Source organism: Desmodus rotundus, chromosome 3 (genome assembly GCF_022682495.2).
Source record: "Desmodus rotundus isolate HL8 chromosome 3, HLdesRot8A.1, whole genome shotgun sequence".
Classification (NCBI taxonomy): Eukaryota; Metazoa; Chordata; class Mammalia; order Chiroptera; family Phyllostomidae; genus Desmodus; species Desmodus rotundus.
The window spans coordinates 25,606,653-25,632,282 of NC_071389.1; the positions used below are offsets into that span (position 1 = coordinate 25,606,653).

At 51.5% G+C, this 25,630-nt stretch overlaps 1 protein-coding gene across 1 annotated transcript; it reads right to left on the reverse strand.

The window, feature by feature from the left end:
• Positions 1–8,980: 8,980 nt before the first annotated feature.
• HEYL (hes related family bHLH transcription factor with YRPW motif like) lies at positions 8,981–24,039 on the reverse strand. The gene is made up of 5 exons (XM_024554850.4): positions 23,882–24,039; positions 17,056–17,122; positions 15,668–15,751; positions 14,378–14,459; positions 8,981–12,422 (listed from the first exon to the last, which is right to left on the reverse strand). The coding sequence occupies exons 1-5, from the start codon at positions 23,959–23,961 to the stop codon at positions 11,749–11,751; spliced, it is 987 nt and encodes a 328-aa protein (XP_024410618.1). The 5' UTR covers positions 23,962–24,039; the 3' UTR covers positions 8,981–11,748.
• Between the last annotated feature and the right edge of the window lie 1,591 nt (positions 24,040–25,630).

Here is a 25,630-nt window from a genome sequence, read left to right on the forward strand (position 1 = left end):
CTTGTTGGAATGGAGACCATAGCACCTGACTGGACATGACGCAGAAGTCCTGCCTGGGATTAGGCGGACCTCTCTCCTGGGTGCACAAGATGGCAAGGCCTGGAATCCAGAAAGTCCTGGGGCTCACACTGAGATGGGAAGATAACAGAAGAATTCGCTTGTCTGGAAAGGCTTTGAATCAGCACAGGGCGGGGCTTGGGTGAGCACTGGTGGGGAGGCCAGCTGCCCTTCCCCACGGACTCACACCGGCACCGTCCGGGATGCCTGCAGGAGCCTGCTCATCTCCCTCTGGCATTTCTGCTATCCACTCTGCCTGTCGCAGCCGGGATTGCTCTTCAAAAATGTAAATACGACCGCGTCCCTGGCCTCACCCAGACAAAACCCTGTCACAGGTTTCTCCATGGCTGTTAAGATCAGAGCTGGCCATGGTCTTTTCCAAACTGAGGTGGTCAGGGGGCTGATTTTAGGTGGGACAGGGAGGAACATTATTACATTTCAGCTGTGTATTAGGAAAAGTATGAGTGGTATGTCAATCCTTTGAGTTCGTGAACATTCTTGCTGAGGGAGCCAATTTAAAGGAAAAATGTAAGGGAATTCGAGTACAAGTGGAGTCCTGTGAAGGGGGTACTCAAATGCTTGAGGCCCTTTTTCAGCCTCACCTGAGCCTCTCCGTCCCTCCCTCTCTGGCTCCAGCTATACTGGCCTGCAAATCCTTGAAGATGCCCCTGCTCATCTGCCAGGAATGTTCTGAAATGTTCTCTCCTTACTCCTCTACCACTTTCCCCATCGTTTGCTCAGATAATGCCCCCTCACCCTTCAGAGCTCCACTCCAGCCTCACTCTCTCCTGGGGGTGGGGATGGGATATCTGGTACTCGCCCCTCCTGTACTTTGGGATGAGCCATTTTGTATCTGGGATTAAATCCACGGCCCCCACTAGAATGTAAACTTCTTGAAGCTGTTCTGTGTCTTGCTCAACATTGTATGCCTGGCAGCTAGCACAGTGCCAGGCGCGTAGTAAGCGTTAGGGCTGACAAAGAGCAGAAAGTGCAGAAAGCAAAGGTTTTATGTTTACCTTCCCAAGGGAGGGAAAGAGCTGGGTGTGGAAATGTACCAGCACCCACCGGCACCAAGGGGTGGGGGCTTTGACTTTTTATCTGGTAAAGGGGCCGTTGCAGAACAGGATGTTTCAGCTGGGCTGCAACTTGTTTCGATGTTACCTTTGGGTGCAGGATCCAGTGGTCCTTGTGGTCTGGTATGTCCTGTTCTATAAGTTCCCGGAGCTGCTGAGCCTTCAGGGTGCTTCCAGTAATTTTCTAGCCCTGAGGATAAAGGCTCATAAAACAATCAAGGTCAGCCATGCTCAGGGGTCTAGCCAGCTCTGGGAAAGAGGGCCTGAGAAAGTGGCTTTTGTCCTATTAGTAAGCACTCATTCAAATGAATGAATGAATGACTGAATGAGTGCACGCCTGCATGAGCAAATGAATGAATTCAGTGACTTGCCCTAGAGGCTCCTGCACGTTGATACCACCCAGCTTGCAGATGCCCCTGCGGAATTAGGAATTGCCTTTGTGCCAGCCTTTGGAAAAGAGGCCCACATTTTCATGTTGCATCAGGCCTCACAAATTATAAAGCTGGTCCTGAGCAGGGGGCTGAGGGAGTTGTGAAGTGAGGACAATGGGGGTGGGGTGGGAGAGTAGATGACCCCTTCCAGAGGCATGGCTGAGGAGGAAGGAGAGATGGGGTCTCAGCTTCTCCCTTTTCCTCTGATACCGATTCTGCCTCCAGGGGTCATGGAGGTCAGATCTGGGCCCCCTTCCTGGAGGTGCTCAGGAGGGACATGCAGGCTGAGTCAGGGGCTTCTGTCCTGGGTTTCAAGGGCCTCCAGCCACTCGTGCTGGCCCGAAGTGTGGCCTCTTCTTCCTGGCCTCTCCCCACACCTCGGCGTTTGCTCTTCCCAGACACCCTGGCCTCTTAATGCCAGACCTTTGCTACAGGAAGGTTTCGGTCCAGAATATATGTTTTAATTTAAAATTTAAATATACATATATATTTAAAATATGTTATTTATTTATTTTTAGAGAGGGGAATGGAGGGAGAAAAAGAGGGAGAGAAACATTGATCAGTTGCCTCTCACACACCCCGTACTGGGGTGCAACTTACACGTGTGCCCTGACTGGGAATGAAATCGCACCGCACCAGCCAGGGCTAAAAAAATATTTTAGAAAGCCCACAGAACAATAACAAACACCCACATGCTCATTACCCAGCATAATCAGTGTTAACATCTTTGCTCCACACATATTTTTTATGTAAAATAAACAGAACATCACAGATAAGGCTGAAGGTTATTTTGTTTCTCTCCTCAGTCCAATTCCTTTCCTCCCTTTCATTCCCAGGCACAGTTGTTATATTAATCTGATGTGTATTCTTTTCATCCATTTCTATGCACAAAACAGAACGTGTGTTCTAGTAGCATTATTTGTAACGGCCAAACTGTGGAAACAACCCAAATGTCCATAACTGATCAATGAAAAACCAAGTGAGGTATATCCGTATAATGGAATACTAATAAGCAATAAAGAGAAATGCAGGGCTACTCCATGCTAACATGGACCAGCCTTGAAAACACTGTAAGTGAAAGAAGCCAGGCACAAAAAGGCCACACACTGTATGGTTCCATACACGCAGACTTGGCACATCCCTAAAACCAGGAAAGAGATTAGGGGTTGTCAGAGGGTGGGTAGGGAGGAAGGAGGAATGACCAGTGACTTCTTAGTAAACAAGGGCTTCTTTGGGGGTAATAAAAATGTTCTAAATTAATTGGTGGTGATGGTTGTATAACTCTGTAAATATAATAAAAACCACTGAGGGTGTACTTTAAAATGGTTAAACTGGTGGATTTTATTATGTGAATTTTATCTCAATAATTGTAATAAAAAAACAATGTGATTTTAAAATATTTTCCTACCTTTCTACATGCTGGCGATGTATTTCTGGGCTTTATTTACTCACTCTGTGTTTATTGATGCGTGTAGATCTGGTTCATTTATGGTAGCTGCTCAGGTGTCTTTCATCGGAGGGACGTGCCGTAGTTAGTTTTCCTATTGCAGGCCTCACGGGTGACGCAGCTTTTCTCTGCGAGCTGGGCTGCCTCCGACAGCCTCCACCTCCTGGGGCACATCTGGGGAGAATTGTTCTCGGGTGATTGCTGGGTGGTAGGGAAGACAACTTTTCAAAACACTGTCCAATTGCTCTCTGAATGGCGGTATCAGTTACACTCCGAGAGTCCTTACCACCAACCCTTGTCATTAACACACTTCGATTTTGCACAGTTTTAATTTACATTGGTATTTCCTTTCTTCCTAGTTACTGCCTTTTTGTTTCTCCTCCCTCCCTTCCTGCCGTCTCCTTTTTGCTATTTTCTTGGCTGTTCTTGGACCTTCACACTCCCATATGGATTTGGAATCAGTTAGTCTAGTTCCTTTTTAGATTTTTCAGTGGAATAGTTCTGAAATCATAGATTTATTTGCAGGGTACCTGGCATCATTACATATTGAGTATTCCCACCCATGAACGAACGGTACATTTACTTTTGTTTAGGTCTCCCATTACTTTTTAAAATAGACTTTACATTTTAGAGAAGTTTTAGGTTCCCTGCAAAACTGAGTGGAGAGTTCCGAGTTCCCCTGCGCCCACTGACCCTGCAGGCACAGCTTCCTCCACTATCAGCAGCCTGCACACTCCCCACCAGAACCGATCCTGTGCTATACTCGACGGACCTCCACCGGCACGTCGTCATCCCCCGAATTCATAGTTCACATTAGGGTTCACTCCCAGTGTTGTATGTTGAGTAGGCCCACCTCTACCATGGCATCTAGAACGGTTTCCCTGCTGTAAAACCCTCTGTGCTCTGCCTGTCCCTGTCCCCTGCTCCCTGAAACCCTGGCAACCGCTGATCTTTCTCCTGTCTTCATAGTTTCACTTTTTCCAGAATGTCACATAGTTGGAATCATACAGTAGGTAGCCTTTTCAGATTGATTTCTCACTTGGTAATGCGCATTGAAGTTTCCTCCCTGTCCTTTTAGGGCGTGCTAGCTCATTGCTGTTTAGAGCTGAATAACGTTCCACTGTCCGGAGGTATCACGGTTTTCCATTCACCCACCGAAGGACCGCTCGGTTGTTTCCAAGTTTTGGCAACAGGGAATAAATCTGCCATAAACATCTGTGTGCAGGTTTTCAAAGGGACACAAATTCTCATCTCATCTGGGTAAATACCAAGGAGCATGAATGCTGAATCATATGGTAAGACATGTTTAGTTTTATGTGCCTTTGTATTAAAAACTTTTATAGTTTTCTGAGAAAACATCCAGCAATTTTTTGTTAAATATATTTCTAGGTGCTTTATCATTTTTCTGTTGCTATTGGAAATAGTATCATTTTATTGTATTTTCCTGTTTCTTGTTGCTAATCCAATAAGAATTCAGTAAGAATGGTCTTGATTTGTGTAGGATTTTCTAGCATTCAGCAATCGTGCCAAATATTCTTATTAGTTTTAATACCCTGCAGGTAGAGTCCTTTATATTCCAAGTAGACAATAAATCATATGCATTAAGGATGGTGTTAACTCTTCTTTTCTATTTCTTAAATAGTTTTTTTTCTATTATTTTATTACATTAGCTGGAAACGCCAGTAAAATTGTGAACAGAGAGCATTCTTATGTTTTGTTTTTACAGGAATGCTAGTTTCGCCCGCAAGTATGATGTCTAGGTATTTGGTAAATAGCCTTATCAGGTTGATGTATTACCAGACTAATCTTTATTTGCCATGATTAAGAAAAAGAATGAGTCTTTAATTTCATCAGATGATTCTTATGCATTTATTAAAGTGATCCTATGCTTTTTTTGAATTTATTTTTTTTAATTAATTTATTTATTTCTATTCAGTTACAAGTGTCTGCATTTTCTCCCCTTCCCTCCACCCCCTATGTTTTTTTAATCTTTGAATGTATTAAGGTTCAGAATATAGGAATTGTTTTCCTGGTATTAAACTATCCTTGCCTTTTTGGCTAAACTCTACTATATTTTTCTATAATAGGCACTTTGTATTCTGTTTTATTATTTTGGAGTTTTGCATCTATAGTCATAACTAAGCTTGCTCTATAATGTTCTCTTCTATAATTGCACTGGCCCGGGCTTGATGTCAAGGTTCTACTAGCTATTAAAAATTAACTATTAGAAAATAAGTGAAGTAGCTTTCTTTCTCTCTTGTTTTAATTCCCTAAAACAGTCTGTATAAAACAGGTTGTATTAGTCAGGGTTCTCCAGAGAAACAGAACCAATAGGATGTGAGGTGTGTGTGGAGAGAGAGGCAGGAGAGAGCGGAGAAGAGAAGACGGGAGAGAAGAGACTTTTTATAAGCAGTTGGCTCACAAAATTTTGGAGGCCGAGAAGTCCCAAGACTTGCAGTTGGCAAGCTGAAGACTCAGGAGAGCTGATGATGTTCCACTCCGAGTCTGAGGCCTCTGAACCAGAAGGACTGATGGTGTAAGTTCCAGTCCAAAAGTCAGAGGTCTTGAGACCCGGAAAGATCAGATGTCTCAGCTTGAGTGAGGAGGCCGGAAAAGACCATGTTTCAGCCCAAACAGCGGCAGGCCCAGTTCCCTCTTAGCCTTTTGGCTCTATTCAGGACTTCAGCTGATTGGATGAGGCCTATCCACATTACAGAAAGCAATCTGCTTATTTAACCAACCAATTCAAATGTTAATGTCGTCCAAAAACACTCTCACAGACATACCCAGAATAATGTCTGAGCAAATAGCTGGGCACCCCATGGCCTGGTCAAGTTGACAATACATTAGCCATCACATAGTGAGAGCATGTTCTCTGAAGGTCTGGAAAACTCAACTATGTAATCTATGGAGCCTGTTAACACTTTCATGTGTAATTGTTTGGTGGGGGTTCGGCTAACTTATTTTTCACGAGGACCATTTCTGTGGAGCCATTCTGTCCTGCAGGGACCCATGTGGGTTAGTCATTCCTGTTTTCCTTTGAGGAAGACTGATCTTCACTTGGTTGGTGAGACTAGTAAAATCCAGGAGATTAAAGGAACCAAGAACCATACACACCCCATTCAGGGGTGTGGATTTAGCATAGCAGTAACGAAGTGGTTGTTCTAACCGACCACGAGAGGGCAGTAATGGATCAAGAATGGATACAATATAATGGGGTTAGCCCAGCCAGCATTTGGCAGATAAAAGGTAGGTTTTTTCCTGTTTTTCCCATAGGGACTCTGAGATTTAGAGAAGCTGAGAAACTTGTGCAAATCATGTATTTCAATACATAGGAAATCTGGAATTTATACCTAGATCTGTCTGACTCCAAAATTCATTGCTTCTGGTATGAGTACAACATACAATTCTTCCATTCACTTTTTTTCATTCACTTACCTAGAGCAACACAGCAGAGTGGCTAAGAATTCAGTCTCTGGAGCCAGACCATGTGGATTAAAACTCGGGGCCCATCACATACTAGCTAGCAGCGTGAGAGATCCACGCCTCCGTTTCCTCATCGGTCTACACAGATGTTAGGGTTTACCACATAAAACTACTGAAGGAATGAAATGAAGTGATACATAAAATGTGTTTGGAGTAGCATCGATAGAATCATAACTAAGTTTATTCTATAATGTTCACACCTAGAATTGCACTTATTAAGTACTTAATAAACTTGAGCTATTGTTAACTCAACCAATATTTGTAAGTGACCTGCATGGTCTAATACCACTGTTTCAGGTACAGGGGATGGATGGACCACACACACACACACACACACACCCCACGGACATCCCTGCTTCCTGCAGCTTACATTCTAAGGAGGGAGATCAACAATACACAAAATTACAATAGTTTTGTATTTTGTTCAGTAAGAATAATGAAGATGACCAAAAATGGAGCGTGAAAGCAGGGGGAGGATTGCTGGGCTGGGAGTGCAGAGATTCCCTGGGGGGGATTAATTGCTGCTTCGCTTCTCAGACAGTGTCCACCCTTTTCATCCTCGCAGGTTGGGGTCCGAGTGGAAATTGATCTGGATCAGGAAAGTAATCCTGGCCCTTATTCATACCTCCTTATGGAGCCCCACCGCACGCAGTTTACACCATCATCTCGGGGGCCTGGGCACTAATATTTTTTAAAAGCATTTAGGTATTTCCAATGAAGAGGTGGACTTGAGTCTGAATACTCCCTCTCCCAGGCAGCCGTCCGCCCCAGCCTGAGCAGGGGTTTCTTACACATTTGACAGGATTTGGCATTCACCTGGCAAACCTGCTGGAGCTCCCATTGCCTGCAGGTTGGAGCCCAAACTCTGCATGGCACCGAGGCCTTTCACAACTTGGGTCCAGCCTCTTTCCACTAATGACACGAATGACTACCATTGGCTGAATGTTTCATGTGACCCAGGCATAGTTCTGAGGCTTTGTATGTGTCAGCCTGTTCACTTTTCACCTAACCTTAGGAGATGGTGCCTCGGCTCAGTTTCCTCATCTACAAAATGGGGACATTCCAAGAAAAGCATTTAGCACAATGTCAGGTACATAGTTACCTCTCAGTTAACAGTAGCCATTCCTGGATCATCTCTGTTTTATAGGTGAAAAGGCTGAGGTTTGGGGGCTAAGTAACTTGCCCAGGGCCATAGCCCTGATAAGTGAAGGAGCTGGAGCCTGAACCCAGGAAGTCCAGCTTCAACGGCCAACTTCAGACTAGCCTGACCTTTCACTCTGTCGCCGCAGGCCTGTGTTCAACTTAGAGCCAGCTTCCAGAGCTCACCTTAAGAGGTCTCTGGGTCTTTGCACACAGGTGCCCTGGTTCCCTCTGCTGGTAGAATGCCTCACTTTGTCCTCCTCCAGGAAGCCTTCCTCCCTGCGCTCCCCTCCCCCACAACCACCCTAGGCAGAGGCAGATACCACCCTCTGTGTCCCCTTCAGTCTTTTCAATAGACCTCTCTCCACTCTCAGCTCACCAAACTGTCAGATACAGGGTAGGTGCCCTCAGGGTGACCATGTCTCTGTCACCTCTGGCTCAGCCATGCCTGACTTGGCACAGAGCAGACCTCTGCGAGTGCTTGTTGCATTTGTTGCGAGCCAAATCCATCAGAGAGCCAGGCCAAGGGCGGTGGACAGCAATACCTGCTGGCGGCGACGCCTGCCTGTTCGCAGCTGTCATGTGCACTCCAGGGCCAGGACACTCACACTTTTCTTTGGCCAGAGCCCCCTCAGCATTGGCCAGAACTTCCAGTCCCTTGGCCCGGCTCTCACTTCGCTGTCCAGCCTCCTGCAGTTGACCTCAGTCAACTTTGATTGTGAAGGGCCTCAGTGCCTTCTGAAGGGGCGGTTCCCCTCTACCGGGGCCTGTGCCGTCCAGCAGTTTGAGTCCAGAAGATTCCTCACTTCCCCAGGTCATGTATTCAACAAATGTTCACTGACCACCAACGCTGAGCCAGGGACAATGATTGGCAGTGGTTACAGGGTAGGGAGTGAACGAGGCATAGTCTCAGCCTCTTGGAGCTTACGCGCCATTGGGGAGACAGTCAACCAACAAGTACACACATTAGTGGATGTGCAACGGCAAATTCCTTCCAAAGGGAAAGAAGAAAGGTAGGGGTCTTTGAGACAGGTTAACTATTCTAGCACAGTAGTCAGGGAAGGCCTCTCTGAGGAGGTGACTTTTAAGCCAAGGCCTGTGGATAGGCAGTCAAGCAAAGGATAGGGGAAGAGCATTCTGGGAGAGGGAACAGCATATGCGAAGTCCAGGAGGTGGGAACGTGGTTGAGATGCTGAGGAATCAGAGGTGGGCCAGGGCAGAAAAGCACAGGCAACAAGACTGGGATTGGCAAGGAATGAGGCTGGAAGTGAGGTTGACACCAGAAGAGGAAAAGCTTAGATTTTATCTTTGGAATAATAGCATAATAGAGTGGGTGGTTTTTAAAAAAGATTTTATTTCTTTATTTTTAGAGAGGGGAAGGGTGGGAGAAAGAGAAGGAGAGAAACATCAATGTGTGCTTGCCTCTGTTCGCCCCCTACTGGATACCTGGCCCGCAACCCAGGCATGTGCCTGGACTGGGAATTGAACTGGCGACCCTTTGGTTTGTAGGCCCACGTTCAATCCACTGAGCTACACCAGCTGGGAGAGTAAGGGTTTTAAACCAGAGTTGAAATGATATAGCTTGCATGTTTAAAACTCTCTCTGGTCACTGCCAAAAACCAATTGACAAAGCAAGAGGGGGTGGGGTGACCTGGGCAGGGCAGTGACCTGGGGGGTAGGTGATGTGGTCAGTCCAGTGGGGTGGCTGTGGGTTCAGAGAGGAGTGGACAGACTCCAGAGATATTCAAGAAGTAGAAACACTCAGAAGTTCCCAGAATTCCAGAAAAATAATTTTAAAAAAAAAACCCTTTATTGGATGTCTGTACCAACCCTAGCAATGGGGTGGGAGTCAGGGGCACCAGAAAGGCTTGGGAATAGAAACAAAAGATACAAATCTTCAACCACAGAAACAGTTACATCCACACCTTTCCCCCCACCATCTCTTAGGGAGAATGAACCCCAGATCAATGCAGGCACTCAAGTTATGGGCCATTTCCACCTCATTCAATGGTGCCAACAGATTCTTTTGGAGTTGGGTGCCAGAAACATGGACAAGGGACTCCCGCAGTCCCACTTTGAGTGAAGGCTCAGGCTAGGAAGTCTCCAAGCCACAGGACTGACCTGCTGTGCTGGGAGCAGTGAGTCATCCATCCATCACCTGGGATGGCCAGGGAGAAGGAAGAGTTGGGCAGGGGGGGATGGGGAGGGGAGAAAAAGGAGAGGGGGAGGAGGGGGAAGAGGAAGGCATTCTCCTGCCTTTTGTGAGAAAGGTGGAGTTGGTCTTACCCTTCTGCCACCTCCCCCTGACCCAATTACTGGGAGCCTGCTGAGCCGTGCCCTCCCTCTCAGTCTCCCTCAGGAGCACTCCAGGCCAGGGACCCTCTCCTTGAAATGACACCTCTCCCCTCCAGGCTCTCGGGTGGGTGCAGAAGGACAGCCACCGGAAGAAATCAACACAGAGGAGTGAGAGAATTATTTGAGTTCCTTACGACTCCTTGAGGAATTTGCCTTTGCAAAAGAGCTTTCTGGGTCATTTAAATGACCTCTGTCCTCTGACCCACTTCTCTGAATGGGCCCCTTTTTCCTAGGGCTTTTGCAAACTACTTGTGAGCCCAGGGAGTCTCCACAACCATAGCCCCTGGGGAGGGTAGTTCTATCAAAGGGTGGCGGTTGGAGAATCTTTCCAGCAGTGACATTTGGAGTATTTAATAACCAGTGTAAAATAAGCATCAACAAACAACTTGCCAGCTGGTGGATCCAATGACCTGGGGTCTGCCAGGTATTAACCAGCACGAGGGTCCTGGGGGCAAAGGCATGCGGTGGGGGACACTCAGAGCCACCCAGCACAGATGTGTCACTACATTTTAACAACAGGTCTGGCAACACTGGTCCGCAAATGTCAGTCTTGGATACGCCCCCATCTTGTCCAGACTCCGCTCTTCCGCTGGGAACAGTCACTGGGTCATTTGTCCCCTCTGTTAGAGGGAAAGCGGCTGGGGTCGGAGCTGGGTAACGACCTGGCTTCTGAGCAGCACCAGCTGCGTGGAATCCTGGGTGAATAGGATCTCAGGCCCTCGAGCCACTGGGTGGCCCTGCAGGGCCCGGCCGCCTCTGACTGTCCTTCCTCTCGCCCCTCCTCAGTTATTTTTGTCCGGCCCGACAGGCCTTGGCTGTCAGAGCAGTCTGGGCTCTGTGAGCTGGATGCAGACCAGGCCGCACTAACGTCTGGCTCTGAATCCCAAGAGGATTCCTCTCTGGGCACCATCACGTGGGAACACGGCTGTGCACGCAGGGCACCCGACAGGGACCACACGCCTGGAGGAAGGTGCGAGAGGAGAGCGCTGGGTTCCCTTTGCTGAGTCCTGGCTCTTGTCTGAGAGCACTGTCCCAGGCCTGGTGGTGCGGATACCCTGTCATGGGGCCTTACTGCTGCCAGGAAGCCTCCCAGCTGTGTGCAGGGGCCTGTTGGTCAGCTGGAGGCTGGGTGTCTGCAGCTGGGAGGATGTGCCTTGGCCTTGGTGAGCCGCAGGTCTGTCCTGTGATTTGCTGCAATGGGGTGGGCCAAAGACAGGTGGGCAGGGGCAGGCAGGGTTCCCAGGAAACCTCTCGGTGGCCCCCGTTCCTTTACTTTCTCAGGAAGCAAGGCAGACACTATGTTCTGGCACTTTGGGCCTGGGGAGGCAGCAGCCAGGCAGCCATTGCTCCTGGTCGGGGTCTGAGTTCTCTTGGGAAGCAGCCGGCCTCGGACGCTGTGCACTTTAGGTCACAGCTGTGTTCCCAGAGCTGAGACTCATGCCTGCTGCCCATGTACACGGGGGCAGGAGAGGGGGTCTGCACACAGCGTTTATGGCTCTCCTGGGACTCATCTGTCCAGGTAAGAAGCGGGACCAAGCCTTTGAGATCGGAACAGCTCCAGGAGGCCGGGTGAGCAAGCTGGGACAAGCAGTGAGGAGGGGAGATGGGCCAAAGGAGGAGGGACCCTCCAATGGGTGAAGACAGACGCCTTCACACGTGAGCCAGTCCAGGATGCAGGGCAGAAAAGGCAGAGCCACTTTCAGAGCTCCTAGAAAAGATTTTTCCTTATTCCTGGTGGGGGTCGGGGAGGGATCACAGCTCAGAAAGCCCCAACCTCCGTGATTTCGGAGACCCAGGAGTGGCAGAGCACAGCCCCTGCAGGCCTCCCAGCACGCCCGGAGGAAGAGGGCCTGGGGGCAGGAACAGTGGCAGAAGCAGGGGACCTCCCAACACCAGGTGATGTGGGGGAAGAAGGCCGCAGGAGGGGTGCCGTGGGGCTGCTCCTGGCAGCCCTGCTGATGGGGGCCACAGGCAGGGGGGCAGCTAGCCTCTCCAGAGGGCGGGCCCTTCGGGTAGAAGATGCCCCTCGACTGGGCAGCAGATTCCTCCGGGCTGGCAGGACGGTGCCAGCGGCTCTGCGAACAGGAACTGCTCGGAGGGCTGGGACAGGGCAAGCAAGAGAGGCGGCACTGGGGAGGACAGGGCCTGGTGCTCTCCCCAGGATGGCAAGCTGGCTGCTCGGGGCTGACAGCCCTGGACAGCTATGGAAGAAGGACCAGGGCCAGGCAGGGAAGGCCAGGGGGCTGGCAGGTGTGGGCGAAGGCTCCATCTCAGCTGCGTAGCTGTTGAGGTGGGAGAGAAGGCGAATCCGGACTGGGTCCACACGGCTGCTGGGTCCTTCCAGGACCCCCAGGTACCTGATGACCTCAGTGAGGCACTCCCGGAAACCGATGCTCCGGAAGTCCACTGCCAGGGTTCGGGCATCAAAGAATCCTGCGAAGTGAGCTGTGATGAGGGCCCGCCCAGCAGGGGACATGCACAATGAACCTGGGGGCAGACTGCCTGGATTCTGGACCTGCCTCCCCTCCTCACTCCCTGTGTGACTTTGGGCATGCCACCTCACCTCTCTGAGCCCCAGTCTCTCCATCTGCAAAGGGGGGTCAGTCATCATCCCTACTGGGTTGTGAGGGTCAAATGAGTCAACTAAACTGTGACACATTTCATTATAAAATGTCAAGTGCTGTTCTCAGCACAGTTTATGACTAATGCTAAGAAGAAACTGCGACCATGGTAACTTAGGTAGATGCTAGCCAGGTGGGACAGGGCTGCGCGTGCAGAGGTGTAGGACAGCCCTGTCTGCTTATGTGGGCGGATGCTGGCCACCCCTTGGAGAAGTCAGCACAGTGTAGCAGTGAAGCCTGAGGCTTTGGAGGCGACTTCACAAGCAGTCATGGAACAGCCCTCCCTGGTGAGCACTGGCCTCAGGACTCCGACAGCAAATATCTGGTCCCTGGTTCACAGCTGAGGCCCCCCCCGGGAGGGACAGTTGGGCAGGGGACAGTGTCTGGAGTGTGCGGGCTCTGCAGCAGACTCAGCCCTTGCTGACTTGGAGTAAATCCCTTCCCCTTCTGGGCTTGCTGCTCTTTTTAACTAGCACCTACTGGGTTCTTACTTGGCACTTCATTTGCATTATCTAAGTTAATTTTCATGAACAAACCCTTTAATATCCCTATTTCAGAGATGAGGAAACTGAGGGATATAGAAGTTAAATAATTTGTCCAAGGACATAAAGCTAGTAAGTCGTTGGGCCAGGATCCAAATCCAACCACAATTCTGTCCTCCCATAGCCCTTGGCCAGAAGACGGGGTGGCGACGCCCCACCCACGAAGGTCTTGTGAGAACCAAATGAGATACCGTTAGGGAAAGCACTCTGAAACTATGAAATGTGGCCCATATACTGTCACTATTTTTCTTTTAATTGGGAAACCACAGATGTAGTTTGAAGCGTCTCCCCCAGCGGTTGATTGGTGACGGAAGTTTCTCCCGTTGGCCGTGCATTTCTTTGGCAACAGTCCTCCAAGTGACCACCTGCATCCGGGTCATCGGGCATGCTCCTTCACTGTGCAGATTCCTGAACTCCAGCCCAGACCCCCTGCCTCAGAATCTCTGGGGTGGGGCCCACGACCCTGCCTGCCCCCGGGTGATACTGCTACACACTGAGAAGCACCGGGTTGGGCCACTTAAAATGCAACTGTCCCCTCCAAAGGGAGTAAGTTAACGTTTGGGGACTTAGGACTTCGTGGCCAAGGTCTGTGGAGCTTTCAAGGTTTCCCAATTGTGAAATCACCAAAATACACAGAGAGGCTCCATGTTGCCAAAATTTCTATTTGTCCAGAAGTCTTTTTAAAGCCACAGTTCAATGTCTTTATTGTAATAGACCAGTTCAAAATAACGGAAGCAGTTACATTTGTATTCTATTATAATCCCGTGTGGCTGATCTTCAGCTGTGAGCATGACATATGACCCCAGCAATGCCAAGGACGCAACAGCCCAGAGGGCTAGACCAGTGGTGAGCACACTAGCGAACCATCTGTGGCTAAAAATCTCAGGCAGGCTGCTCCCACTGGGATCCCAGTGAGAATGAGCTCATGCAGGCTAATGCTGAAGGAGGCCCTGGGGGTGGGGCCAGTAGGAGCAGTCTGTTGGAGAAGGAGTAGAGCTGAGGAAAGGGTTGTGAATGCAGACACTGAGAGTGGAGAGGGAGGTGCCCCAAAAAGAAGAGAGACAAGCTTTGTGAATGTTCTGCCTGCATCAGTTTCAGCCTCTCTATGGACTGTGAGCTCCATGAGGGCAGGGACCACGTCTGCTGCGCTCACTGGTGTATCCCCAGGGCCCAGCCCCACACATTGGCTGCACAAATGACTCCCGGAAGAGCAGAGCATCAGTACCTGTCCCACCAGTGGCGTGGAGCATCTTCAAGTGATCTACCGTCATCTGCAGCACCTCAGCTTTCTCCAGCTTGGAGGAGCCCTGTGTGTACAGGAGACAGAAGAGTGAAGGCCTCCAGCGACCTCTGTCGCTCACCTCCCCTGCACAGGGTCACCAGCACTCACCGTCTCAGCTTTCTCATCTTCCTCCCGCTCCATCACTGCCTGCAATGGGGCCTCTGCTTCAAACCTAACATTCCATTCAGTTCTCATGTTAGACCATTTGCCCACTGCAATGCTGACTGTCCTTCCAGAAACCACTGCTCCCCTGACTTGCATCACTTCTTGGTCCTCCTTTCACCTTGCCCCTCGCTCTGCCTGACCCTTAAAATGGTGGTGTCCCAGCGGTGTTGGCTCACTTTTCCCGTTGTGCACACCTCCCTAGCGGGTCTATCTCCGTGGCTTCATACTCCATCACCGGAACTCACCCGCCTCCTAGACCAGCTCTCTGGGGAGCCCAAGATCTAGATCATCATCTTACCCCCAAAGCACTTGCTTTTCCTCTCTTCTCTTTCATGGGAAATGTTTTTGAAGCCTCCAGCATCACCTGGTCTCCCAGGTGAAACCCAAGGGTCAGATTCTCCATGTGAGTCCCTTGAGGGCAGGCAGCAGGTCTAGTTCATGGCTGGTTTTGTGAAGGTTTTAGTGAACGTCTGTGGAATGACTGACTCACTCTCACCAGCAGAAGGGAGAACACGTGGCCTAGGGCCCTGCCGTGGAACGCAGGATGAGGGTCTCTGAGGCTATCTGACTAATGCAGTTGTCCGGCCCCCCACTGTCACCCCTCCACTCTAACACGTTCAATGTCAGAGTGCTCACTCCCTGAGCAGCCCGTTCCACTTTCCAGTAGCCTTGGAAATGTCAGCAGCGCAGAGGGTTAGGGCACTTTGGAATTATAGAGTTCTGTGTTCCAGTCCTGCTCTGCTATTTACTGGCTGTGTGGCCTGGTATAAATTACTTGACCTCTCTGTGCTTTAGTTTCTGTACCTGTGCAATGGGCACCATACCTACTCTCCAGGATCATTTTGAGGATTCAGTTAAGAGGCGTGATGGACATAAAGCCACAACACCTGAGATATCTCAGTAAATATAAATTCCCATTCCCCTTCTCCCTGGCCAGTGACAGATATCAGTAAATGATATCACAGGACTGCAGGCAGCTGCCTCCAATCAATAAGAGATGCCATGACACACGAACCTTATCTGCCACTCGCACAGATTTCCTCTGGCTCGATCAGCAACGTCACTTACCTGCTTCTCAAAGGCCGTGGGGACCAAGCGCCGCAATTCAGAAAGGCTGCTGTTGATGCGGTCTCGGCGCCGTTTCTCTATGATCTAAAGGACAATGACAAAAATTTACACATAGGTTCTTCACAGGTATTTCAATGTGCCTTTACAAAGAAAAGACTTTATTTATTTTTAGAGAGAGGGGAAGGGAAGGAGAAAGAGATGGAGAGAAACATTGTGTGTGAAAGAAACATCTCGATCCTTTGCATCCCACACACCCTCAGTGGTGGTGGACACCCCGCACAGGATGGTACCTGCACTGAGGACCCCCCAGCCACAACACAGACACATGCCTGATAGGGAACTGAACCAGTGACCCTTCGGTTTGCTGGCCTGTGTTCAATCCACTGAGCCACACCAGCCAGGGCTCAATGTGCCTTGGTGGACACTGATTCATATTTTCCTTCACAGTATTTTTGTGAGGGAAATAAATCTATTCTTACTTTATGGAGGAGGAAACTGAGGCTCAGAGAGGGGCAGTGACTTGTTTAAGGTCACAGAGCAAGGAAGTGCAAAGCTGGGAGAACTCAGATGTCTTGTCTTGGTCTGTGGGAGGGGACACTCAATACATTTAACTACTGGTCTGGCACCAACCAATCAGAACAGGGACACCAGCCACAGCCCTGGAGCAGGCCCTGGAGAAGCCCTGCTGGGCCAGGGGTTCCCCTTCAGATGCTGGGTTAGGAGGCCTGAGGGGCCTTCGGCAGTGCCCTCTCCAGCTGTGAAGGCCTCTCATTCACAGCTGGATCTCATTCTCATCTCACAGTACTGGGAGCAGAATGCTGACAGCAGAACGGACACTGTGAGTCCCGGGTTACCAGTAAAGAACATGAGGGTCGGACAGAAGGGTTCCTGATTAGTGAATGGCAGGGCTGGTCTCCGCCAGTGCCCAGGTCTCTGGACCCCACACAGCTGCATCTTGGGGGGAAGTGAGGCTGGGATAAGATGGCCAACAGCAAGCAAGGGGTCCCTTTCTTCTGTCCTTCTCACTCGACTCCTCAGCCCAGAGAAAAAAATGAAAGTTCTGGGCTCAGAGAGAAGAGAAGGAAGGCTGGGAGATATAATAGTGGCTAATTATGTCATGTATTGTTCTGAGTGTGTTACATTAATTCCCTTAATCTTCAAAACAACACTTTGAGATAGCTACTATCATTATTTCAGTGACGCACTTGAGGAAATGAGGCAGAGAGGTTAAGAGTCTTGCCCAAAATCATCCCACTAGCTACCTGCAGAGCCAGGATTTGAATCCAGGCAGTCTAGCTTGGGGTGATGTTTCTGACCAGGTTTCTTGAGGCTAGGGCCCTGGAAACCCAGGGTAAACCTCTGTTGAGCAACTCGGCTGAGACACTCACCCCTCTGCGTTTCTTCCTGGCTTGCATCTGAGAAGGGCTGGGGGTGGACAGGGGCCTGGCCATCTGGCTGGAGAGGAAGAGAAAGGAAAAATTTTCAGAGCTGGGGAGCATCGCCCGGGCCCAGGTTGACCTCTGGGCGAGCACAGCCCCCTGCTGGTCGGCTGTGGTCTCCCAAGCTGGGAGGAAGCTCACCGCAGGCGTGGGAGGGACGCAGCCCCTCCCTTCTCCTGGGGCCTGGGGGCGGGGGTCTGGGGGTGGGGGAGGTGCCGTTTCTCTCTAGACCTAGTGCTTCCCCGTACTCAGCTGTCCCCGGGCAGCTGAGGGCAGAGGGGGGCTAGGTTGTCACCACAGCCCCTGCTCCACGCCCACTCCCTGGCGGCGGGCTGCTAGGGGGCGGGCATCGGAATGGCCGCTGGCCACTCTGGCTCCTGCAACGCGATCCGGGGCGGGGCGGGGCGGGAGAGGGCACGGGCCAGCGGCAGCGGGCTGGCCGGCGGGTTGGGTTTCAGAAGGAGCCGCTGGGAATGAGCGTGGAAAGAGCAGATGCCGCTGCTTCCCACGGGCCGGGCGCGCCGGCTGCCCGCCCTCCGCGGCGGCTGCAGCTGCCGCCACCTCCCACGCAGCACGGCTGGGGACTAGGGGGAGCGGCATCTGGGTCACAGGCCCCTCTCGGGACTCTGGAGACACTTCCCCTGGCCCCCCCAGAAGAGCCCAGATCTGCATCAGGTCGGCCTCCCCTCCGAAGGCCCGGCTAAAGGAGAGACATTTGTTCCCACCCCAGGCGTTCTCTCTCCAGGGAAGAGGCTCAGCCCTGGGGGCTCTTCCTGCCCAGACGGACCCAAATCCTCCCCAACTGCTCGCCCTCTTAACGGCTTCCTGCTTCAGAGGCCCTTTTGGAACGGAGGGGATTCACTGGGTTGCACTGAGGACCTTTCATGACCCCGGAGGCCCAATTCAGGCCCAGGGCGGGACTGGATGGGTCTGCCAGGCCCCACCCACCCTCCAGACGCTCAGCTTCCCATGGAGAGACACCAGGACCCGGTCAACAAACAACCTCAGACAAGGCAGCTCCCCTGTCATTTCAAATGCAAAAATGCTACCCACCTGAACAGGAACCCCTGACCTTGCCTCCACCTCACACTCTTCCTCTCCCTCCTGGGTTCCCATCTCAGCCAAGCCACCCAGTCTCCTGGTTCCGCAAGGGGACACCTGGCCACCATCCTGGATTCCTCTTTGGTCCTCACCCCACCTCTTCAGTCCTAAAATGCATTTCACATCTGTCCTTGTCATCCCCACTGCCACTCGCAGCACCAAAGCCCCTATCATCTTTCTTTCTTTTTTTTTTTTAAAAAAATATGTTTATTGATTTTAGAGAGACAGAAACATTGATTTGTTGCCTCCCATACATGCTCCAACTGTGGATTGAACCCACAAACCTAGGTATGTGCCCTGACTGGGAATCGAATCCTCAAGATTTCGGTGTACGGGACGATGTTCGACCACCTGAGCCACACCAGCAAGGACAAGCCTCTGGCAGCTTTCATCTGGACAACCAAGGGCAAGCGTTCATTGTTAGGTCAAGAGTCCATCGTTGGGTCCCTTTGCACCCATTTCTCCCTACAAGCAGGCAGAGTGATCATTTAAATGCAAATCTGATCTTGTCCCTCTCTTCAAACTCCTCAGGGGTTTCCCATTGTTTTTAGGATCAAGGCCATCACCTTTCCGGTGGCCCAGCCAGCTCCTGTCCCCTCCTAGACTCAACTCTTTTGCTCTGTGTGTTCCTCTCTGTGGTTACACACACTGTTCCCAGGCCAGAATTCCCTGGTCCACCCCCAAGCTCCAGCCCTGTTGCCTGATCATATATACCACCCTCAGGTCTCAACTCAAATGTCACCTTCCTGGGGAAGACTTTTCTGATATCCCCCCTCTTACTAAGTAGGTGTCCCTTACTCTACCCTCTCCCAGCATCCTGCATTTATGCCCGTTTGTTATTTTTATATTTACACAATTATTGGGTGAATAATGTCTGTCTCTCCAACAAGTTTGCAAGCTCCAGGAAGTCATGACCCGTGTCTGTCTCATTCACTATTATAGCTCCCACCCTGACCCCACCGCCCCATACTCAGCGAGTGCTTGGAACACGGCAGAGCTCATGGCTGAGCTTTCCCTGCCCTCATCTTTGGCATTACTGGGAAACAGAGAGGTGACACCATAAAATCCATGTCCTAGGTTTTTGTGGAATGAACACACATGTGGTTCACCAGGAAGTTCCCGGCCCCCCACAGTGGCACTCTCATGGCAGAGGTTGGATAATTTTCATCATCTGCGCAAAGAGAGACGGTTGCAGGAGAGACCAGATCAACATTTGTCAAATCCTGCTGCTACACCCTGGCTTTGTGCAGCCACATCTGGGAAAGGATATGTCCCTCCAAACATCTGGACAAGAAGGGCTGGTTAGAGACCAGTGAAAGCTCCTGGGAGGGCTGGCCCAGCAAGCTAGGTTCAGGGATCACATGCCCAGATCCTGAGATCTGTAGGGCAGCTTGTTTACAGAGCTTCACTGGGGACAAGCCCCAAGAAACCCAGCCTTTGTCCCCCCAGGCTGGATAAGGCATCTCTAGGGGTATTGGGTTAGCTTTGCCCACGTCACTCCCTCTGAGCCTGATCCCTCCTCAGGGACCATCTGTTGGAGGCTGATGCACCCCTTTCAGGGCAGGTGGCTCTGCCATCTTTTTCTGTCTCCTGGTCCCTTGTTCTCTGCAGTATTATCCCACTCCCACATCTGACAGGCAAACCTCACTTCACAGTTTTCCTGGCATCGCTGTGTACATTTCCCTGCTGTGAGCCTAACAAAAGCCCCATTTTACAGAGGAGGCTGCTGAGGCTCAGGAGCTAAGGCAGCTTGCCCAGCTTATGCAGCTGCTACGGAGTAAAGCCAGCATGGGAATCTGTGTCTCCTGGCTCCAAATTCAGCATTGTTTTCCTCCTTAATTCCCATTTCCTGTATGTCTGAATAGCCCTCCAGTCCCCTTATCCTTAAAGCTCCCAAGAGCTCAGCCTGCGCTCACTTCCAGGTTGTGATCTGGCCCTGACACTGGCAGGGAGGAGGTGTGAGAGCTTCTTGGCTGAGAGTCTGAAAATAAGGCATTTTCATGGACCCAGAGAAGATATGTTGACCACCAAGATCTGCTTCGTGGACCTAGAGTGGTCCCTAGCCAGAATTCTGGGGTGGTCTCTTGGGTTGGGGGCAGTTTTCTAGGTGGTCTGGCTGCCAGTCCTGACCACCCTTAGAGCTCACAGGGAATTCCCCCGTGGGCCCTTGTAGATAATCCCACTGGTTTTGCATCAATCAAAGGCAGAATCACGACGTCCACAGTGAAGGGATTTTAGACAGCACTGAGCTGCCTGGTAAAATGAAGGAACTCAGAGAGGGGAAGGGATCTGCTCCGGGCCACACAGCAAATTAGAGGAAATTCCAAGTCTACAGGCTTTTACTTTATTGTTCTTCCCGGTGTACCCCATATATTCATCGTTACATCTGGTAAATCTCATAGCCAGTACTTTTTGTTCTAGACAGCATGTCCACGCTTACTTCTCTCATTTATTGCACAATAGCCCTGCGAGTTGAGCATTATTGGGCCCATTTCAGATTTAGCAAAAATAATTATTTGATAGATGGAGTGACAGAGACACAGAGTTAAGAATCATGCCCGGCCCTGGCCGGGTGGCTCAGTTGGCTGGAGCATCGTTCCATCCCAGGCACCAAAAGGCTGCAGGTTTGATCTATGGTCAGGGCACACACCTGGGTTGCAGGTTTGATCCCCAGGTCGAGGTGTGCACGGGAGGCAAACCGTCAATGTTTCTCTCCATCTCCCTTCTCCCACCCGCCGCCCAGTTCCTCTCTCTCTAAAATTAATCTTAAAAAACAAACAAATATGTCTTCAGGGGAGGATTAAAAAGAAAAAGAATCGTGCCCGATAAATCCAGTCTTCAGCCTTCCAGTCGTTTCATTGGACTATGCGACCTCATGCACATGTACGCTCCAACTGAATGGCAGCCCCTTAGAGGGCAGCATTAATGGGAAGTTACCTTGTGCCAAAACAGGGAGACATGCTTTGGGATCATTACTTTATCAAAGCCTCACCCTGTGAGGTGAGTACTAGCACCCCCATTTTGTAAGGGAGAAAACTGAGGTTCAGAAATGTCCAAATTAATGACGGTGAGAGTCAAACTCAGGTCCCTCTGACTTCAAAGACCACCATGTGCCTTAAATCATGCAGGAACAATCCACAGACCCCGACCCAGTGCCTGGCATGTGGCAGGTGCCCATTCAATGTTCGCAGAAGAGAGGGGGAGGCTATATTCTCGGTTCAGTCCTAGCGTGTGTAAGGGGGCTGGCTTCAGAGAGGAGCTCTGTGGGCGATTCCCACAGATGGGGCAGGATACCACCAGCAGGCAGATGCCCACAAGGACACGGAACACACTCTGTTCTTCACTCTCACATCTCTGAGGGAGGGGGGTTTGCGCCCTGCCTTTGACCTCCAGGGAGGCTGGCTGCCCCAGTCCCATGGCCCTTGCCACTGTTTATCTGGCTGTCTTTGTACATGAAGCTCTTCTTCTCTGAGAGTTCCCTGAGGGCAGAGGCTGAGCAGGATACATCTGGGCCCCCCACGCCCATCCCAGGGTCTGGGCCACAGCAGGCAGCGTTCAGTGATCCCTGAATTGAAGCATTGATGTCTGCTGGGGGGAGGGCCCTTTGGCAAGTGCTACAAAGAGGGGTCTATAAGTCAGCTCTGCCAGATGTCCGACTGCTTTCGCTCCTCTGATGGGGTCTGCTCCTCTAAGAATTAAGACAGTCTCTCGAAATGGGCTCGGGCTGAAAGGACAAAATGCTGCATAGGAAAAAACTGCCCACTGATCCTCTAGACCACGTCCCAAATGCCACCACCTTCAAGAAGCCCTCCCTTCCGCCTTCGGTTATAAGTGACCTCTGCCTGCTTGGGTGCCCTTACAGCCCACAGTCTGTCTCTCCTTCCATTGTCCGTGCTGTCCATGGGCTTTGTGTGACCTGGCAGGTCACTGGCCAGGCTGCAAATTCTTGAAAGACAGTAGCCAGCTCTGATCAGCCTAGCCCTCTGGTATCAATGTTGTGCCTCTGATTCATGAAGACCCAATGACATTGAATTTGAGACCCTCCTCCACCAGCACCATGTTGTGCTGGGCCCTTCTCCTGCTCCTAGTAGGTGCAGACTCAGAATTACTTCTCTAAAGAGCAGTTTCTGTTAAACAGCTTAAAAAGGCTACCACATTGCTGGGTGGCTTGGTTGGTTGGAGCCTCATCTCAGACACTTGGTTGTAGGTTCGATCCCTAGTCAGAGCACGTACCCAGGTAGTGGGTTCAATCTCCCACCAGAGCACCTGCGGGAGGCAACCAATCGATGTTTCTCTCTCACATCGATGTTTCTTTCACTCTCTTTCTTTCCCTTCCTCTCTCTCTAAAATTAGTAAGCATGTCCTTGAGTGAGGAATTTTAATAAATGCTACTAAGTTGCATGGAAATGATATTGTATCCCCCAAAGCCTAACGTACAGGATCGAAGGAGAATACCTATTGCCTTACCTCCAATTATAAGGTATAAATGGTTGAAAGCTGGTGGAATTTTACTAGGATTTGTGAGGGAGGCAGGATCTCCTGGTCTCAGAAACAAGATCATTGAAATTATGAAATGACCTCAAAAGCATCCCTAAGAATAAACTGAACCCCCCCACCCCTGGCCCCTGGCCTTCCAACTCTATTCTAGAGAGTCAGATTTGGATGAGCCAGGAGAGAGAGCAGAGAGCCCTTCCTTGTCCTCCCCATTTCACTGCGGAGCAAACAGGCTCACAAAGGGAAAGCAATGGCCCAAGGTCCCACGGTGAGCTGGTGGGAGGTTTGGGGCTGGGATCCGGGCCTGCAGACTCCCAGTCAGCTCCGGTCGCTCTTTCAGGGCTTTGGGCATCCCGAGCTGCGCGCCTGACACTAATTAGGCATTTGCGGCGCTGGGCCCTGTGCTAAGCCCGTGACACATACTATCTTATTTGATTTTCCCAATATTCCCATGAGGTTGGGTCTGTTATTTATACTCATTTTACAGATAAGGAAACTGAAGCTCAGGTTGTTCACAGAACTGGGAAGTAGTAGAACTATCTGAGCGCAGTTTGAGCTACAGGTTTGAGGCCGGGAGGGTATTTCTCAAGAACCTAGAGACAGCAGCAGCAGAGCACAGGAACTGGGGCCTAGGCCCGTGCCCCGACCATGGGCAAGTCAGCTATTATTTTCTTCAATGTCCAAACCTTATTCAAAGTCCACTTTGCTCAAGGGACAGGAGTCTCTTTTCTCCTAGCAGCTTTCTGTGTACTATATGAAAAGTGCACAGTTAGGGTAAACCTGGGAAAGGAGGGTTATTCTGTATAGTCAGCAGATTCCGGGTAGGGGGTGTGGTGCCAACAGCCTATGAGGGTTTTTCTTAAGAGTTTCGGGGGGAAAAACTCCTCACCAATAGTCTCACTTGAGCATTTCAACAGAAAGACCACCAGACCCGCTGACATCAGACCTGCGAGGTGAACACAGCCTCCATCCCAGCATCCTGAGCCCTAAATGATCCAGGTCACACAGGATCCCAGGCCCTGGTGCGTGTAACTAACTGCACACACTGCACCCCACCGCACACACACACACACACCTGCGGGCCACCTCCCACGCCTGCATCTCGGGAGGCAGCATCGAGGACTAGTCTCCGCGTTTGCAGAGTCCCTCCGCGCGCCCAGTTCCCCATCCCGGCTCTTACCTAAGCTCGCCCTCGCGGCCCACGTCGATGGGTCCGTCGGACTCGCTGTCGGAGCCGCTGGGCTCCCTTGGCCGCTTCATGGTGAGAGCAGGCTGCCAGGTCTCTGCCTGGTGGTGCCGGCTCCCAGCCTGGAAGTCGGCCCGCCCTGGCCCCGCCCAGGCCCCGCCCCGGGGGCGCCGCCACCGCCCTTTCCCAGGGCCCTTTTCCGCGCCGTAGCCCCTGGCGATCAGGCGCCCCCTCGCCCCCGCGGTGACGCGCAGGTCAAGCCGTGGGAAGGCCCCCGGCGGTCACCGCCCCCACCGATGGCTGGGAGGTCTGGCTCCGCTCCGCCGCCTTGGCCGCAGCACGCTGGGTGGCCTTGGGCAGGTGCCCTTGGAGGCCTCGAGGGAAGCTAGGAGTCCCTGTCTGTCCCCAGTTTGTTTCTCGGGCGCTGCCCGTCTGTGGAGGGACAGCTCTGTGATGCACCAGCTTATGCAAAGGTCGACCCCGCCGGCTCTGGCCTTGGGGTTCTGCCGGCAGCCAACACGTCCGCTTCGGTGAGGGTTGGTGGGGGTGGCTGCAGCTTGATAATGGACAAGAGTCCCCCAGCAGCTTCTCCCATTGGAGTCCAAAGCAAGTGGAATGTGCGTGTGCGCACGCGTGGGTGGGGTGGGGTGGGGGTGTGGTCAGACCTGTGAGAGGCGGCTGTCATCCCTAAAAGGAGCAGCTGTGGATGTGGCTGCACCACCAGAGCAGAACTGGCCATGGCCAAGGTCACCGAAGACCTGGCTGCATGGTGGTGGGGGTGGGTTATCTCTGGAAATCAGTTCCCAGTTCACCAGATTCGGAGCTGTCCTAGAAGGCCAAGAGCACCAGGAGAGGGCTCATTCTGAAGCTGTGGCAGGCCTCAAAACGGCGGGGTGCCCCAGCGGACCAAACTGTTCACTCAGTGAGGGCTCCAGCCCCTAGAGAGGGGGACTCTCAGCAGATTCTTGGAGATTCACCTGCCATCTCCCGGGCCAGTATGTGGAGAATTCCCCAGGGCTCAGAAGGAAGCAGATGGGAGCATCCTGGAAGGGGACTTCACAGGCAGGGAAGAGGAGATGGGAAGATGGACTCAATGTGGTGGGTCAGAGAAGTCCTTCCCTTTGACTCACCCACCAGGACCCAGAGGAAGTCACCCCTTCACTTGGAGAATGGGGTTGGTCATCTGAGAATGACCAATGCAAGGCCTGCTTGGAGGCACTCCGTGACGGTGGCAGAAAAGAACACACCCACGTCCTCTTCCACACAGGTCCACAGACACAGCCACCACTTGGCCATACACACAAACACACATATACAGACACGCCAACACACAGCCGGCGTCAGCGGTCCGTACCCACAGCCTGAGCTTCCTCGGGGGCCCTGGTGGTCACTCCAGACACACCTCTCACTCTGCTTACACATGCCTTCAGCACTCCCGTCACTTCTGCACGCCCCAGTGGCGTGGAAACCTCGAGCAGTGTAGAGGCTGCACAGTCCATGCACTACGCGTTCCCTGGGAAGGCAGAAATCACGCCTCCCCGATGCCTGTCCTGTGTGAGCAGATTTGCAGGGAAAAGTCAACGGCCGTGTTGTGGGCGCGTTCATGTGCGATGCCCTGGGTCACCAAAATGGGGTGCGCAGCTGGGCAGGGAGTCTGGAGCTCAGAAGAGAGGTCTAAGCTGGATATGTAAATTGGGAAGTCATTCAGTAAGAGGTGGCGCTTAAAGCTCTGGGAGGAGACAT